This window comes from Mustela erminea, chromosome 15 (assembly GCF_009829155.1).
Source record: "Mustela erminea isolate mMusErm1 chromosome 15, mMusErm1.Pri, whole genome shotgun sequence".
Lineage (NCBI taxonomy): Eukaryota > Metazoa > Chordata > Mammalia > Carnivora > Mustelidae > Mustela > Mustela erminea.
Genome location: NC_045628.1, coordinates 59,193,505 through 59,212,584, shown reverse-complemented (window position 1 = coordinate 59,212,584; position 19,080 = coordinate 59,193,505). Strand labels below are relative to the sequence as shown.

General features: G+C 33.9%; 1 protein-coding gene across 2 annotated transcripts in view; it reads right to left on the bottom strand.

Annotated features, from left to right (window-relative positions):
* The window catches only part of RB1 (RB transcriptional corepressor 1), a 157,994-nt gene that overhangs the window by 122,705 nt on the left and 16,209 nt on the right, over positions 1-19,080 (bottom strand). The window contains exons 3-4 of one of the 2 annotated variants that reach the window (XM_032315032.1): positions 6,629-6,744; positions 2,900-3,019 (exon numbers count right to left, since the gene is read on the bottom strand). In XM_032315032.1, coding sequence (XP_032170923.1) covers positions 2,900-3,019; positions 6,629-6,744 — 236 coding nt within the window. The remainder of the gene's footprint in view (positions 1-2,899; positions 3,020-6,628; positions 6,745-19,080) is intronic. The other variant, XM_032315033.1, reaches the window with a different exon arrangement.

Sequence of the window (19,080 nt, the reverse complement as noted above, 5' to 3'; positions counted from 1 at the left end):
TTGGGCACACAGCTTACTTAAGAAAAACAAAACTGAAAACATTAGTGGAAAGTTTACTGTTTATTACAGGTACTGGACTCAGCACCATCTGCATTATCTCATTCAGTACATTAAAAAATGTAACAGGGTAGGCACCATTATCAACTCAGTTTACACCCGAGAAAACTAAGCACTAAAACTAAGCACTAAAGTTAGGTAACTCACTTGGTCCAAGATCTTACAGTATATGTTGGAGCCCAGAGTAGAATACGAATCTGTCTGACTCAAAAGATTCCTTTTTCTTCAACATTAAACCGTACTAGAGCCGCTCTTTTTTGGTAGGGCATCATACTAGACTGTTGTAGAGAGAATTTTTGTGAACTCTGATTCTGAACTCTACTTACTAATCTGAAATAGCCAGTGTTTTACACTGGTCTAAAGAAAAAAACATAGGGCATAGGGGATAGGAAGAACTCAAATACTTCAGAATTACCCATATAATATTTGACTTTCTTTCTTTTCTAACTTCCTTTAGCCCCCAAAAGAATTGTAAATCCAATGTATCACTAGAACGTATGAAGGGTAAAGAGGTAAAACAGAAATAAATATCCAAGTAGATTTCTGATCTCAGATAGCGAAGCAAAAAACTTAGAAGTATCTAATTAAAATTATTACAGCAGGGAAAAAAAATCAGGACTGTACTCCAAGTCATTCTCACTAAAATTCTGTATCTAGAAATAACCTGATAATAATAGATTTTGAGGTACTAGTCTTTACAGAATAGATTTTTTTAAAAAGATTTTTTATTTTATTTATTTGACAGACAGAGACCACAAGTAGGCAGAGAGGCAGGCAGAGAGAGAGGAGAGAGGAGGAAGCAGGCTCCCTGCTGAGCAAAGAGCCCGATGCGGGGCTCGATCCCAGGACCCTGGGATCATGACCTGAGCTGAAGGCAGAGGCTTTAACCTACTGAGCCACCGAGGCACCCCCAGAATAGATTTTTTTTAAATATTGGCTTAGAGACAGTTTTGCTTAATTTATTATACTGGTAACATATCCTCTTTAGAAATGTAAGTTACTCATACAAAACCCTGGTTAACATTTTGGTACTTATTTCTTTTCCAGTTACTGCCATTCAAAATATTAGTGTCAATACATTACTTTATTCAATAAATACAACCTCTTTCTGCAGTTATAAGCACAGTACATCCTGCTTTATTTATTCAGCATTAGAAGCATTTTTCTCATACTGTTCTAGTCCTCATCAAATTTTATATTTAATATTATAACCATTTTTACAGATTGTTAATATTTCTCAGCAAATTTTATTTTACCTTTATAATACTTAGTGTTTAGACTATATTTATATCTTACTCTTTACTGTATAAATAGGTTGTTTCCAGCTTTTCATTGGTTTAAGTAATATTGTGAAAAAAATCTCTAGAGCGTTTTTGTATTTAAGATAACATTCTTAGGATTAAGTTCCAAGATATGAGTTAAAAGGCCATAAACAACTTTAAGGGAAAAAAGCATTCAGAAAAGTTCCAGTTAGGTTTAAAAAAAAAAAAATAAAGAAGGAAAAAATTATATATACCACATAATTTACATAAAACAATATCCAAAAGAAAGAAATATTCTAAACATGAAAACTAGTTATCTCCAGTACTAAAATTTAGGATGATTTATATTTTGTATACGCTTTTCTGTATTTTCCAGGTGCTTTATAATTAGTCTACATTTCTTGTACAAATTAATTTTTATTATAATAAAAAAATCCTTTTTTTCCTGTGCAAATAGACTTTACTCAAGAAAAGACAAAATAAAATAATGATGGCTAATATGACCTTATTACAATTAAAAATGAGGAACAAGAAAAATTCCCTCAAAAGCCCTAGGCCAATCTTGATTTTTCTCTCACTTTTCTTATCCTCTGTCACACCACTGAAGTTTTAGTGGCATACCAACCAAAAAGAAGCAAAGGGAAAATAGAAGCATCCTTCTGAGAAGGATATGTATATATATGTCTCCAGCTCTATCTACATACTCATTCTCCCCAGAATATTTAAGGACATGCCTCTTCTCTTCTCTCTCTTTACAATTGTTTGGTTAGCTAAAATATTAAATCTTATATTCTCAACCAAGTGAAATGAGCTCCAAAATAAACAAAGTAACAGCCACATGCCAGACTTGGCATTTTACCAGTGGCAGTGGAGAACTGGATGAAAAGTGTACTAAAAACTTAACCTGGGGTGCCTGGGTGGCTCAGTGGGTTAACCCCTGCCTTCAGCTCAGGTCATATCTCAGGGTCCTGGGATCAAGCCCCACATTGGGCTCTCTGCTCAGTGGGGAGCCTGCTTCCCTGTCTCTCTCTGCCCCCAACTCTGCCTACTTGTGATCTCTCTGTCAAATAAATAAATAAAACCTTAAAAAAAAAAAAAGAAAAAAAACCTAACCCAAGTTTATCTGAATTTCATCTTTCTCCCAGTTAAACAGTAATGAAAAGTCTCCTAAACTACCACTGAGAATACAAATCATAGCTTGGTAGTATAGGTCGTGTATACCTTCTACTACCAGCACGCTTTCCTTTTTCTGAACTAAGTAACTCCATTAGGAAGAAGTTTAAATTTAGGTCACTCTTCCATTGAAAACTGGAAGTCTCTGGTAGAGAAGACTAAAGTCTTAAAGTTTGTTAAAACAAATGAGAAATACGAAAGGACAGTATAAAAATTTTGGAGGAAACATTCAGAATGCATATGACTAGATAAAAAAGAAAGCTAAGAACCAATAAAAAACTAATAGCAAAAGTAACAAATCTAAGAGGTAATAACCAATAACTTTACTAAATATATTTCCCAGATGGAATCTAATTAATAGTAACACGCAAAACTGGGGCATAATCCTAATAAAACTTTCACTTTACCTTTCTAATTTGCTGTAGAGTGCACATAATACATTATACTTCTTCAACAGTCTCGACATAGCATTATCAACCTTGGTACTGGTATCAATTTCTTTTAGTAAATCAAAGAATCTGCAGACACTACAAAGAAAGGAATAGAAAAAAGTGAATCTGTAACTGAAAAAAATTCATTTTATTTCATTTTCAAAGCATAAACATTTTAATCCAGAAGTTTATTAGCTCCATACCAAATCACTATTGTGTTCTTTGGAAGGAATTATTTTTTGTATTTTACTAATTTGAAGAGTAAAAATCAACTACCTTCAACCCTATATGTGTACATATACAACCCTATATGTGTACCCTATATGCCTACATCTATTTGTACCAAAAAAAAAAATGGTTGTTATGATAGACACATACATACATATTTATTTCTACACATGCCTATATGCTTTGAAAACCATAAGTTCACATCAATTTATCCAATTCCAACATACTGTTTCCCTTTCCAAACCTACAACTCTTCTTTGACAGTGAGAAAGCTGTGATCCATTTATCTTTATTTACTCACTTAGTTAATCACCCTGCATGTAGCTACCTTCCATCTCTGAAGTTACCCACTCTCCCACGTGGGCACTCTCATCTGCTCAGACTGACTCCCCATCCTAGACTGCCCCGACCCCTCCATATGGACAGCTTCCTCACCCTAGTAGTCTTCTGACTCCCCAGCCCAGACTGCATTCACTTCGCATATGGTCTGGCTACTCATACACCCTGCTTGGTCTCTGACACTGTACACCAAACAGGCCGTTTCAGGGCCCTCATCCCCAACCATATCCATATGAATGCCCTCCTCATCACACTTGGGCTCTAACATTCTTCTCTGCACCCCATGCTCTCTCCTACCACAGATGCACATACGTACTTTCTTCAACCACTAATGGTTTTAGGGCTGAATTATTGGGGAAGGGAAAAGAAAAATTGATTAAAATTTTTAGGTTGTTTAAATAATGACTTTAAATCATTTTTTATTGTTTTCTATAAAAATTAATCTGTTTGAAATATTAATACATCCATTTTTTGCTAATAAAAAATAGGGCACTAAACACAGCAATCATCAACTGCACCACACACACACACACACACACACACACACATACACACAAATTGGAATTATACCAAAACAGCTAAATGAACTCAAGGGTAGTCACCAGACCCTCCCATATGCTCTCCAGCAACTAATGAATTATAGGCTTCATTCTAAAAAATGGGCGGGACCACTCAGACATTCATCTCAAGAACTGTAAAAATAGAAGCTTCAGCTAATCAGCAGTGAACAAAGAACCCAAGAGACAGTTGTTAAAGTACTTGTGACATAGAAGGGACTGAGGCAGCCATGACAAGCTACACGGAACAGCAAATAAAGAAGTAGAAATGATACGGAGTAGATGTTCATGATGCTGCTCACAAGAGAAAAGAGAATGGAGTAAATGTCTAGATACCTTCAAAGAAAAATTTAAAAAACCTCAAAAAAGCATCTATTCAAGAAGCACGCTCAGTTCCAGTTTTTATGAGATATATGGCAATACCTATGAGACACCATGTAAAGTGAATTATTACTACAAAGTCACCTTTTTCTAGGGGTAACTTAAGTGAGTCTCTATTCCTTCTGCAGCCCCCCTCTGAAGGAAAGAAGAGAAGAGGGAAGGCTACAGAGAGGAAAGGCAGGCATAAAAAGCCATGATTAAGACACGCAAATCTAAAATAACTACTTATTCTACAGTACTGCTCTATGGATTGATATGTCTTATTATCCGTCCACAAGTAAGTAAGTACAGAAATTCAGAGTAAGCATTTAAAAACTTTTATGGCAATTTAACACTAATGTCGTGCCTGCTGAATATAATAGTAAAAAGTTTGGTCCTGCAGTTAGTATAATTTTTTTCTTTCATTTTTCTGGTAATTAATTTATATTATTTATTTTTTAAATGTCAGTCCATGACATACTGAAAAAAAAGTCCTTTACTAAAGCACATTTAAGCAGCAGTGGTCTAGATACCATTCCTGGATAGTTATTAGAACAAAGAGATGACCTAAGAAAAAGCTGTAATGAATATATTATTGTATTTATTGTACAGAGATTATTTATGACATGCCCAATTATAATTGTTGCTCCATTCAGGAAAAAAGTTCAGGAAAAACTTTGCCAGGAAAATTCTTTCATCTTAGAGATAAAAGATGTAATAGCCTTTCTGTCATATTCATTTAGTAATCTAGAAATAGCTTTGTGACACTGTATTACAGACATCTGTTTAATTTTACCCTTCCCACTGGAATGAGTTTCTTAAAGTCAGAGACTATTTCTCACCTCTATATCATTAGAATCTAGCACAGTATCACAGAGCCTAACAGCTCTTTAAGTTTTCTTTCCTTTCTTTTTTTTTTTTTTTGCAGGGAAAGGGCATGGAGGGGTGGTCTACAGTAGGAAAAAGATCAAGACCTCATCAGTACCTATGGTTAAGTTATAAGCACAGACTACATGAACTACTTACTTTTCTATTCATTATAAGTTATTTAATTCTCATAATTCTATAAAATAGCTCACAGATGAGGAACTGAAACAATAAAGCTAAGCCATCTGCTCTAGGTCATTTAGCTTATAAAACAACAGATACCCATTAAACCCGCTCCATCTTAACCAAAACATTCATATCATTTCCAGTCCTCTAGGCCACTGAAACATCTACTGCATGAATGTATAAATTAATGCATAAATCTACTTATATAATTTTCAGTAAAAGGATTTACTGAAATTACTTATATAACATATATTATATAACATATAATATAAATTAACGCAGAAATTTACCTATATAATTACTTGTATAAATTTTAATGAAATCTCTGAGATTCTAATTCTAATTCAGTAAGCTAAAATATGACTATACAAGTTCTTTGTTTCCACATTTTATTTAGAGATAGTAAGAAAGAGTCACTGAAAAATGCGGCAATTTATCTCACTTAAATAAAATACTAATTATGTTTAATTCTAGATAATTTTATCCAAGAAGAAATATATACTACTATCTTTCTAGTAAAATTATTTACTGTTACATTTTGTAAAATGCTGCAAATGAAATGACTAGATGTTGCACAAAGCTGCTCAAGATAACATTCAGGAATTATTGGAAACAAATTAGTAAATTCTTCTTATAAGTATACGGTTTATAAGCTCAACAACAAACAATTATTTGAGTAATTATGGAAACTCAACTGGATATACAGTCTCAAAAAGTATATACTTATGCATGTGTTACATTAAGTAATATTAAACATTAATAAATGTTAACTAAATTCTTCTAGACTCCCACAACTTTTATAAAAATTTTAATCTAATAACCCTACTTTATAAACCCTTGCTCTTTTTTCCACTTCCTCAATAGCTACAATTAGAAAGTTCTAGAGAGTGGGAGACATGATGAAAAATTTCCCAGGATTAAAAAAAATAAAATAAAATAAAAAGAAAAATTTCCCAGGATACAAAATTCTTGAGGAACTATATCATAAATAACACATTTGTTAAGGCTCCATGAGCCTTAGGTTGAAGGAGACTTAGGTTGACCTAAGTCCTTTAAGTGTTATTTAATTTTAGCATTTCTCACTAGTTCCCTAAATTCTATTTAAGAGGAAAGTTCAGAAATACTTTTCTTTGATGGCAGAGGCCTATATTGATATAAGAAATTTTACCTGGTTTCTATGTTTTTCTGTAGCTCAGTAAAAGTGAATGGCATCTCATCTAGATCAACTGCTGCAATAAAGATACAGATTCCCCATAGCTCCTTTTTCCTTTGAACATAACCTTCCTGCGTACAAAAAAAAAAAAAAAAATTCAAATATTTCATTAATCATTCACACACTGAATACCATATTAAAATTGTACTATATGATAATTTTTTTCTTATTCAATATAAATAAATGTTTTTAAATCCTTATGATGGCATATACTCTAAAGCATTTAATTCTAAACTAATCAGCAACACTTAAATTTTACATTGTAAATAAAAAAAATACTAGAAAGATCACAAAAGTTAAATTACAACTTACTGTGAAAAATTTAGGGTCTTCTCTGAAGTAAATACTTTCATTTTTATTTTATCTTATTTTTTAAAGATTTTATTTACTTATTTGACAGAGAGATTACAAGTAAGCAGAGAAGCAGGCAGAGAGCAAGCGAAGCATGCTCCCGGCTGAGCACAGAGCCCGATGTGGGGCTCGATCCCAGGACCCTGAGACCATGACCTGAATCAAAGGCAGAGGCTTAACCCACTGAGCCACCCAGGCACCCCAACACTTTCATTTTTAAATAATCCAATGTCCTCATAGCCAACTTAAAAGATTTTCGAGTTTATTATATATACTGTTTTTTTAAAAAACAAGGCTACTCTCTTATATAATTATCCTCTTTTTGCTCTGATTTACTTCTATTTTTTAAAGACATTTATTTTTATTTATTTACTTATTTATTTATTTAAGATTTTATTTATTTATTTGACAGAGAGAGAGACAGCAAGAGTAGGAACACAAGCAGGAGAAGCGGGAGAGGGTGAAGCAGGCTTCCTACCAAGCAGGGAGCCCGATGTGGGGCTGGGATCAGGACCTGAGCCACAGGCAGACGCTTAATGACTGAGCCACCCAGGTGCCCTTAGGAGTCCAATGCCTTATCCATTAGGCTACTAGGGTCCAGGTGTCCTTAAAGACATTTATTTTTAGAGAGAGAGCTCACACATGTGGATATGTGAGCAGGGGAGGGACAGAGGAGAGGGAGAAAGAATCCTCAAACAGACTCCCTCTTGATGGCAGAGCCTAACATGGGCTTAATCCCGGGACCCTGAGATCATGACCTGAGAAGAAATCAAGAGTCTGTCGCTTAACTCACTGAGCCAACCAGGCACCCCTGATTCATTCATTTTTAAAATAATCTATGGACTCAGGTATTTTTTAACCTTGTGAAATTCATATCCCTCAGTGCCATTATTGCTTTCTTTGTGAAGTGGAAATAATAAAAAATATCTCATTTAGTAGGAATTAAATGTAATTATACAACATAAGGCCCTTAGCATAATGCCTGACATATAATTAGTACTTGATGAGTGGTAGCTATGATTATCATTAAAATACTTTTATTATAATTTCACTATCATTACCTTTTCCCCTAAAAATATGTATTACTTTCTAAATATGTATGTTTTATAGATAAAATTTGATTACATTAAATTGAAAATAAAAGAAATACCAAATTATCTGATGTTCTATTACAAAACTGGAACAATTTGCTTACTCTTAATTGGATGTTATACTAGAACTGAAAAGTATGTGATACAAATTTACATTGTTTTGAAATCTCAATTATACATAAGCTTTAAGAAAAGAATTACTCTGGGGCACCTAGATGTTAAGTCAGTTAAGCAGTCAACTCTTGGTTTCAGCTCAAGTCAGAATATCAGGGTCAGGATTCTCTCCCTCTCCACCTGCCCCCCGCCCCAGCTCACAGTCTCTCTCTCTCTCTCTCAAATAAATAAATAAATATTTTAAAAAATTATTCTAGATTATAAAATTTTGAAAAATATTTTTTGTTGTTTGTTTATCAGAGAAAGAGTGAGGACAAGCAGGGAGAGCAGCAGGCAGAGGGAGAAGCAGGCTGCCAGCCAAACAAGGAGCCTATTATGGGCCTGGATCCCAAGACCCCATCATCATGACCTGAGCCAAAGGCAGATGTTCAACCAACCAAGCCACCAAGGCGTTCCTGGATTATCAAATTTCATTGACAACAAAAAGTTTATCACTATCCAACTCTAAACTTCTCCTTAATTTTAGCTACTTAAAAAATAAAATATTTTTATTTTTTATTTTAATTCCAGTACAGCTAACATACAATGCTATATTACTTTCAGGTATACAATATAGTGATTCAGCACTTCCACACATCACCCTGTGCTCATCAGGACAAGGGCACTCCTTAATCTCCATCACCTATTTCACACCCAGCCCCCCACCTACCTTCCCTCGGTAGCCATCAATTTGTTCTCTATAGTTAAGGGTGTGTTTCTTGGTTGTCTCTTTTTTTCCTTTGCCTGTTTTGTTTCTTAAATTCCACAATATGCAGATATCTGTTGCATTTCTATACAAATCTTTTAAAACTTATAAATATACATCCACTAAAATTATTAAATTAAAAAGACAATATCAAAGTTTGATGAGGATGTAGAGCAAGGAATACTCAGACACAGCTGGTGACCATGTGAAATGGTACAACCGTACTGAAAAACAAGTTTGGCAAGTTCTTATACCATTAACTATACACTTTCCGTAATACTTAGCAATATCACTCCCAGATAGACGGATTTTTCCCAAGAGAAGTGGAATTCTTTCCATTTGTACGTGAATCTTACTAGCAGCTTCAATCATAAAAACCAAAAAACTAGAAACAACCCAATATTCAAAAACAGGTGAACAGATAAACTGTGATATATCCATATAATGGAATGTTATTCAACAATAAAAAGGAAAAGTACAAATAAACCCAACATAGATAAATATCAAAATTACTACATGGAGAAAAAGAAGCCAGAGAAAACAGGGTACATCCTGTATACTGTGGGATTCCTTTCCTACAAAATTCTAGAAGAGGCAAAATTAATTTTTAATGGCAAAAAGTAGACCAGTGGCTGCATAGGAACAGGAATGGAGGTGTGAAGAATCACTACAAAGGAGAAGGAGAAAACTTTCTGGAGTAACCAAACATTTCTATATCTTAATTTATGGTGGTAATTACATGGCTGAATGCATTTGTTAAACTTAATGAACTAGTCACTCAAAACTGGTTGACTTTAGTATCTGTAAATAATGCTTCGATAAATTTGATTTTTGAAACTATGTTAAATAACTTTATTTCTGAAAATGAACAAAGTCTATATAGCTCAACTGTTACAATGACTAATAAGTATATTATGTTTTAATAAAATGAACATCAACTTTTGTGTATGTGCTTATATTAATATGGTTAATTTCTCAGAAACAACTAAGAGGTAAAAGGTTGTTTGTCCCTATAATAAATAACCCCCACACTACATTACTTTTTATAATTTTTTGTGCTTATTTCTTAGATTTTTGGTTTGCTTCCTTGCTCTCAGGCTATCACCTGTTAAACCTAACTGCCCTCAATATGTGTACTTTCAGGAACTGTAATTTTTTTTTAAATGTTTTGAAAGTTGAGAAATGAAGTAAAGTTATTAAAAGGAGAACACTGTTTGCTCATTTTTTAAAAATAACAGATTTTATTAGGACATAGCCAACACAATTCAACACACATTCACTGAAATGATAAAATGCCTAAATGAAATGTTCTATAAATAGGTTCGGATTTTTAAGGACCTAAGGAATTTTCCTACAAGCAAAACATATGACTATTATTTCAGAGATATTTGTAAAGCTTGCTGTTGTTGTTATTGTTCTAGCTACATTTCAATTAATTCTTTTTTGGATAAAGTGTTTTTTCTTCTTCATACACATTTATCTATGGAAGAAAAATAAATGTTACTTTTAAACTTCAGACCATTAAATATTAAATATGTCAGAGAGAAACGTGTAACAGATGAGATGAATTAGATTATTCATTTATAAGCAAATATTTTTGTGTATCTATGCAAAGGAAATGATCAGTTTCCAACTAGAAGACTCCTAGAAGTAGACTTTCTGGACACACACACCCCAACAGGTACAAACAAGAAGGGCTTGTAGTTTAGTTATAACCAATAACACTGACTTAGTCTGATCTTATACCTAGCTGCCACCAAGATTTGCTAGATGGAAAAAATTTACAAAGCCAGAAATATTAGAATTAACTACAAAATCCTACTCTATAATTACTTTGTTCACTTTTTAAAACAGCAGATTATATTAGGACATAGACACCACAATTTAACACAAAGTCATTTGATATGATAAATGCTTAAATGAAAAGCATCAGTTTAAACACTAAACTACACTAAAATCATCTTTACCTTCATATAGGCTTCTTTATACTTCCTTTTTGTTTTTTTAGTATCCTCCAAAATTTGACATCTCTAAAAATTTCTTAAGAAATATTCATTATACAACTGCCATGGTTATGACTCTGGGGAATACAATGGTGAAAACAAAAACAAAAACAAAAATTCTGTATCTTCCTGGAACTTACATTCTCTTATTTAAGAACATGGATTTTGGTGTCAAACACTCAAGAGTTTGAATGCATATTTGAGTTGTGTAACTGTGGGCAACTTGTTTAAATCCAATAAAGACTCAATTTCTATGAAAATAGTAATTACAGTAATAGTGTCTGATCATAGAATCACCACAAAAATTAGCAGTGAGAATGCTCTTAAGTAATGTTTGGTGCCTGGCATTGTACCTACTGAATCAGAATTAATTATCAGCAGCAGCATTACCATTATCAGTGAATCTAGCACTCATTCCACTACACCATAGTGGTCTCAATACCACTCACTATTTGATCTTCTCTATACCATAAATATCCAACCTTGGGAATAATGGATGTGTGTGTGTGTGTGTGTGTGTGTGTGTGTGTGTGTGTGTGTGTGTACGTTTAGGAAATCAGGTTTAATGACCCCTAGCCCCAGGCAATCACTGAACCGATTTTAATTCCTTTTCCAGAATGTCATACAAATGGAATAATATGGTTTGTAGTCTTTTTTGTCAGGCTTTTTTCACTTAGCAAGCTTCTGAGGATTTATCTATACTATTATATCTATCAGTATTTATTCCACTTAATTTCTGAATGTACTCCATTGTATGAATATACCACAATTTGTTTATCCATTCTAAGACTTGAGTACATATGTTATAAATAATGCTACTAACCTTAACCCTAAATATCCAACTATAGGTCTTTAAATGGATATATGTTTTCATTTCTTGAGCAAATATCTAGTTGGGGAACAGCTAAGTTCTATGTTAAATATTAGTTTAAGTTTATAAAAAACCAACAAACTGTTTTTCCAATGTTTGTTGCTGGTTTTCTAGCCATCCTAATATATGTGTAGTGGTACATTTTCCCAAGGACTAATGACATTGACTGTTTTTTCAAATCTTACTTAACATCTGTATCTCTTCCTTGGTAAAAGGTCTTTTCCAATCTTTTCTATTCAGTTGTTTGTCTTATTAAGCTGTAAGAATTATTTATACTTCTGGATTCAAATTCTTTGATAGGTGTTTTGCAAAAATTTTCACCTGTTCTGTGACTTGTATTTTCATTTTCTCAAACAATGTATTTCAAAAAACATAAGTTTTTCATTTTAATGAAGCTCAATTTATTTTTTCTTTTATGGATGATGTTTTTAAGGTATTATCTTGGTATTTCGTGGTATTATCTTTGAAATCTCTGCTTAACCAGAGTCTCTTATGGTTTGTTCCCCTCTCTCCTTTTTTCTCTCCTCCAATATGTTCATCTGTTTTCTTTCTTAAATTCCAAACAAATATATCCCATGTCATCTTCTACAAGTTTAGGTCTCTAAATCAAGTTAATTTTTATAAGTGTTACAAGGCAGAGATCAAAGTTCATTCTTTGTATGTGAATATCCATTCAGTTGCTCCAACATCACTTGGTGAGAGGGATAGTCTTCCTGCACTGAATTACCTTCAAACCTTTGTATACAAAGACTGAGCATATATGTGTGGATTCTATTTATGGATCCTCTGGTCTATTCTACTGCCCAGCTTGTCTTTCTTTTCAACAATACTAGAATGTCTTGACTAATGTGGTTTTACATGTTTTGTTCTTTTTTAGTTTGGTTCAGGATTTTCCAATCTGAAAAGGTCACCTGATTCACCTCTCATTTGCAAATTAAGAAATTAAAGACTGGAACTGAGACTTGTGCAATACAGCCAGTCAATGCCACAGAACTAAAACCCAAGTTTCCTAACACTCAATTTAGTATTGCTCCATTCCTTTGAGAATATTTCCTTGTTATATTCCTACATTGATGTTCCTAACATTTTCAGTATGAGATCCTTAATCTTATCACCTCACCAAGAGTATTCTTAATTATTTTACTATTCTGTATTCTTGATTTTTATTTTATTTTAGAAAGTTAAAGAATCACAATACCTAAAGCTTCAACATTCTTCTCTACATCAAATACTTTCTAATTATCATATCTCCCAGTCTTCAAAATGTCTCTGCATCTTCATCTCTAAATTCCTCTTCTCTTCTGATCTTTACAAATGGACATTCTCCTCCACTCTCAAATTAACAACTCTAAGGTCTTTCTACCACCTATTTTCAGATCTCATTGCCTCTCATCTCCTTCAAGACCTGGTGGCTTTTTCATTACTCCCTCTATCTTTTGTAATTTCTCTAACAGTTTTCCTTCTAAAAGCTTCTTTCTCTTTCGTTACAAATAAGCCTGTATCACCTTAAAAACAAAAATGACCCATATCTCTACGTCTGGACCTTATCAAGCTACCATCCTCCCTTCACAGACAATCCTTTTACCTTCTCACTATTCACACACCCACTCACCATATACACTCTCACAGGACACACACATAGTACATCCACTGAACACATATGCTAACTACACAGGCACTATTATACTGAGGCTATTCTCTAGGTCTTCAAAGATCTGTCTTTCCAAACTAAATGGCCTTTTTTGGGTTCATCCACAAAGACCTCTATGTGGCATCTGATACTGGTGCAATGAAACTTTTTCTCTTACCTTTTAAAACACTCTAATATCCACATTCTCATTTCTTTCTCTCTCACAACTTTTTCAGTGTTTCCCAACTCCAAAGACTTTTTTCCACCATATTCTGTTTTTCTCAGCAATCTCATTTGCTTCCACAGCAAACCCTACCATTTCCATACAAATAATTAGCATATCCTATCCTGCTTTCCAGCCCTGACTGCTCTCTCAAGATCAACAGCTTATTTTCCAATGGCAATTTACAACTAAAATCTGTAACCTACGTGTTTTCTTAAAAATTTAGTTGATAATTATGAAAAGGGCTTAGAAGAGGACATCAAAAATGGTTAAAGCAGAGAAAAATTCTTACCCAGCCAAAAGAATTACCAAAAAGAAATGGTAGAACAGGAAGAAAATAAATGGGCAAGGACAGGAACAAGCATTCTGCAAAAGAAAAAAATGCTACTTTCCAACAAACATATTTTGAAAAGACTGAACCTCAAAAGAGTAACAACTGAAAGACATTTTGATAATATGATCAAGATCCCTAGGAGTTCAGTTTTATATCTAAGAATTTATCCAATGAAAATATCTGGAGAGTTTAATTAAGATTTAGTATAATACATCACCAGAGGCAGGGGAAACAAAAGCAAAACTGAACTATTGGGACTACATCAAGATAAAAAGCTCCTACACAGTGCAAGAAACAACAAAAAGAAAACTGAAAGGCAGCCTATGGAATGAGAGAAGATATTTGTAAACAACATATCTGATGAAGGGATAGTATCTAAAATCTATAAAGAACTTGCCAAACTCAATACCCCAAAACCAAATAATCCAGTTAAAAAATGGGCAGAAGACATGAATGACAAATTTTCCAAAGAAGACATCCAGATGGCTAACAGACACATGAAAAGATGCTCAACATCATTCATCATCAGGAAAATACAAACCAAAATTATGATGAGATACACACCTGTAAGAATGGCTAAAATCAACAACACAAGAAACAACAGGCATTGGCAAGGATCCAGAGAAAGGGGAACCCTCCTGCACTGCTTGTGGTAATATAAAATGGAAAACAGCATGGAATCTCCTCAAAAAAATTAAAAATAGAATTACCCTATGAGCCAATAACTGTGCTACTAGTTATTTATCCAAAGGATACAAAAATACAGATTCAAAGGAATACATGAACCCTGACCTTTTTGGCAACATTACTAACAATAGTCAAACTATGGAGAGAGCCCAAATGTCCATCAACTGATGAATGTATAAAGATGATGTGGTGTGTGTATACAAACACACACATACAAACACACTGGAATATATTTGGCCATCAAAAAAATGATATCTTGCCATTTGTCACAATGTGGATGGAGCTAGAGTGCATTATGCTAAGAGAAATAAATCAGTCAGAGAAAGATAAATACCACATGATCTCACTCAAATATGGAATTTAAGAAAGAAAACAGATGAACATATTGGAGGAGAGGAAAAAAGGAGAGAGGGAAACAAACCGTAAGAGACTCTTAACAACTCTAGAGAACCAACAGGGTTGATATAGGGAGGTGGGTGGGAATTGGGCTAGATGGGTGATGGGTATTAAAGAGGGCACTTGTTGTGATAAGCACTGGGTGTTGTATGTAAGTGATGAATCACTGAATTCTACTCCTGAGAGCAATACTGCACTGTATGTTAAATAACTAAAATTTAAATAAAAATTAGGAAAATAAGATTTAGTGTAATAGAGGTTAAAGAATTATTTGTAAGAGCAAAAACAGTGGGAAAACCTAAATATCTTAAAATAGAATATTTAAATAAATTGTAATGGAGCTCTATCACACAATGATCTAAAACCCTTAAAATATTTCAAAGATTATAAGGAAACAGGAAAATGTCAAAGATATGTTAAGAGGAAAAAAAACCCCACCAAAGTTCAAAATTCTGAGTATATTTTGATTAAAAAGGGAAAGCAAAAATATATCAAAATGTTAATTATTATCTCTACAGGGTAGGATTACAAATGATTTTCATTTTATTCATTATTCCTAGATACATTTTCTAAATTAATACAATTATAGTAGGAAAGTCAGTAAAATTAAAAAGTTTTAGGGGCACCTGGGTGGGTCAGTCAGTTAAGCCTCTGCCTTTGGCTCAGGTTATGATCTCAAGGTGTTAGGATTGAGCCCTGCATCAGGCTCCCTGCTCAGCAGGGTGTTTTCTTCCTCTCCCTCTGCCTGCTGCTCCCCCTGCTTGTGCGCTCACACCTGCACTCTATCAATAAAACCTTAAAAATAAATAAATTAAATTAAAATGAATAAATAAGTGCTAAATTTATACAAAGCAATAAACAGAAAAAGTAGGAATACTAAAGAGAAAAATCTTAAAGATATTAAAACATTAATTACCTATCTTATAGTTTAAATCAAAATCTACAATCAACATTTGAAGAGGCTACCTATTAAGGTAGCATTTAGTTTAGTGCACTTGAACCACCCTAATGATAACCCCCAGTTGATGATGACATGTACTTGCTTTAAAATGCACTAACTTACAAAAGAGCTCCACCATGTGGTAACACAAATCATCTTGGAGGCATCAGAAAATTATCTTACCTACCGTAACTCAACATGAATTTAAACTGAATTTTGAAAGTTAAAAATATTAGCCATGGACAAGATGAAAATAAGCCATACGAAATGTGCTTTTGGGCACCTGGGTGACTTAGTCAATTAAGCATCTAACTTCAGCTCAGGTCATGATCTCAGGGTCCTGAGATGTGGGGGGCAGGTCTTCAGGCTTCACACTTAGCAGGGAGTCTACTTCTCCCTCTTCTTCTGCCCATCCCCCTGCTTGTGTGTGCTCATGCCCTCTCTTTCTATTGCTCTCAAATAAAGAAATAAAATATATTTTTTTAAGATTTTATTTATTTATTTGACAGAGAGAAATCACAAGTAGATGGAGAGGCAGGCAGAGAGAGAGAGGGGGAAGCAGGCTCCCTGCTGAGCAGAGAGCCCGATGCGGGGCTCGATCCCAGGACCCTGAGATCATGACCTGAGCCGAAGGCAGTGGCTTAACCCACTGAGCCACCCAGGCGCCCCAAGAAATAAAATATTTTTTAAAAAAGAAATATACTTTCTAACTCACAGTCAGTAGGACACATCCTTACTCTTGACTCATAGGATTGTAACCAATGATTAACAATAAGGTTACAAATTAAATATATTACAGGAATATAATAATATAATAGAGGACTGGAGGCAATAAGAGCTGTCTTTATCTTCTACTCTTGGATTTCCTCCTCATCAAGGTTATATGTAGGAACCAAAGGGATAACAGACCAATAGTCAGAAAATCCCACCTCTCTCACTTGTGTAATAATGGCTGACCGCAGTTAGTGTTAAATACATTCTTTGATGTGCTCAGAAGTAAAAGTCAAGAGTGGCTTAGCCAAGAAAAGGAATGCAAAAGCTAATCTTACTTGTACTCAATCCCATTTGTGATACAACACACAGGAGTAAACATCAGGTGAATCAGCCATGGAGTTACACAATGCCCTTGTGAGGAGAGAGTTGACTCCACTACCAGAAAAATAAGTACCTAACAAGTTCAGATTTACCTGACCCACTGCCCAAGAGATGGGGCTTCCTCCCTTAAGAATTTCTACAGAACTCAGTGGATAGGAATATCTAAACATTCAACTGAACTGTGATTTACTTATTTATTTGTCCATATCTCAACCAGTCTATATATACATCTGGAAGGTAAAACAGTTCTACCTAATTCATTGCTATACCCCCAAGAGCTTAGTGAAGTATCCAGCACTAACTTGGCGTTATGTATTTTTTTTTAAAGCAGTACTAATAGCTATACCCCAATATAGAATGGAATAGCTTTTTTTCCCCTTTAGTACACTCAGAAAAACAAGCATCAATTCAATCACCAATACAAGGTATAAGGTAAGACTAGTTCTACTATAGTTTCTTCAACTCCCATTCATACATTGGTAACAACTAATGAGTACAAGCAAGAGTAACTCACACAAAGAAATGATACTACAGAACTCATTTTCTAAACAGGTGATAGATGACTGACCTGGAACATGGTTTCTGGTCAAGCTGTCTGCTTAGTTTATTGAGTCAAAGTCCCAAAGATGATCCCAAAAAGATATAACAATATAGGAGAGAAAACCTCTACCAAATGCAAACAGCTATTAATTAATTGGTTTTTCTGTAAAAGATCTATGAATCTATTATCTACCACTCTTAGGAACAAGGTTAAAATACACTGAGGAGAGAGATCATTCTGATAACCCGGATTGAATTTTATGGATAAAAGGTATCTTCCAAAGTTTGCACACCAACTCCTTCTTCCAATACTGCATATTCTACTTGAAAAAAGGAAAACATCAAATTAATAAATGAGTTGGCATTAGAATAAAAGAATCCCAAATTGGAAGGGAACCAAAAGAGATCACTGATCATCAAAGTCCTGTGTCTGGGAGTTTCTAGGGTTCCAAGTCATAAAATAATAATCTGGCAAATTTTTCAATATTTAAAAAAACTTAAGAAAACCCATATGTCTACTTTCAATAAAGCCTCAGTTAATAAAATAGCCATCCAGTTACATAATGCCCTTGTGAGGAAGACACTTGTTAGAATGGGCATTTGTCACTTTTGTTAGAATTCAATGCAGCACAGTAACATAATTTACCTTTATGTTGATAAAAAGCATTGGCTGTTGGCTTTTATGTCTGAATAAAATTAGGAAAAATAAACAAACTTAATTTTAAAAAGTTTGGTAGACTTTCTGAAACAGAGCCAAGGTGGGGGAAGCTAATAATTAATGTTTGGTAGTTTTGAGTGCAATATGATTCTGATTCAACTTACCTTAAAAAAATAGTTTGTATGATGAGAAAATCAAAGCACATATAAAAGAGATAAATTAAAGCAGGACTAGGATAAAGAATGTTTGATAAAATAATTCACTTCAAAACTCTCCTAAATACCTAAGTCTCATATAAACTTGATTATCTGTTTATAGCTTCATATAAAAGAGAGAAATAACTACCAACCTGAACATCAATAATTATGAATACCACATCTTTAAAATTACAATAAGTATAAATAAGGAAAAATAGTAATTTGCTGACAGATTATTTAACCATTTATTTCAAAGCAACTCCTGTTGACAACCTAGCACACTTGGAAGCCCATAATAATCTCAATGGTCACTTCAATCCTATGGAAGAGTATTTCATATATCCTTCTGGTATCTATTCCTAATTAGGTGGGACAAAATTCAGATCTGGCTCTATGTTTGTGGGGAATTGGGGGGGAGGGTAATTTTTTTAAAGATTTATTTATTCATTTGAAAGAGAAAGAACATAAGTGGGAGAGGCAGAGGGAGAGAATCTGAAGCAGACTCTGAGCTAGTGCAAAACCCTATGTGGGT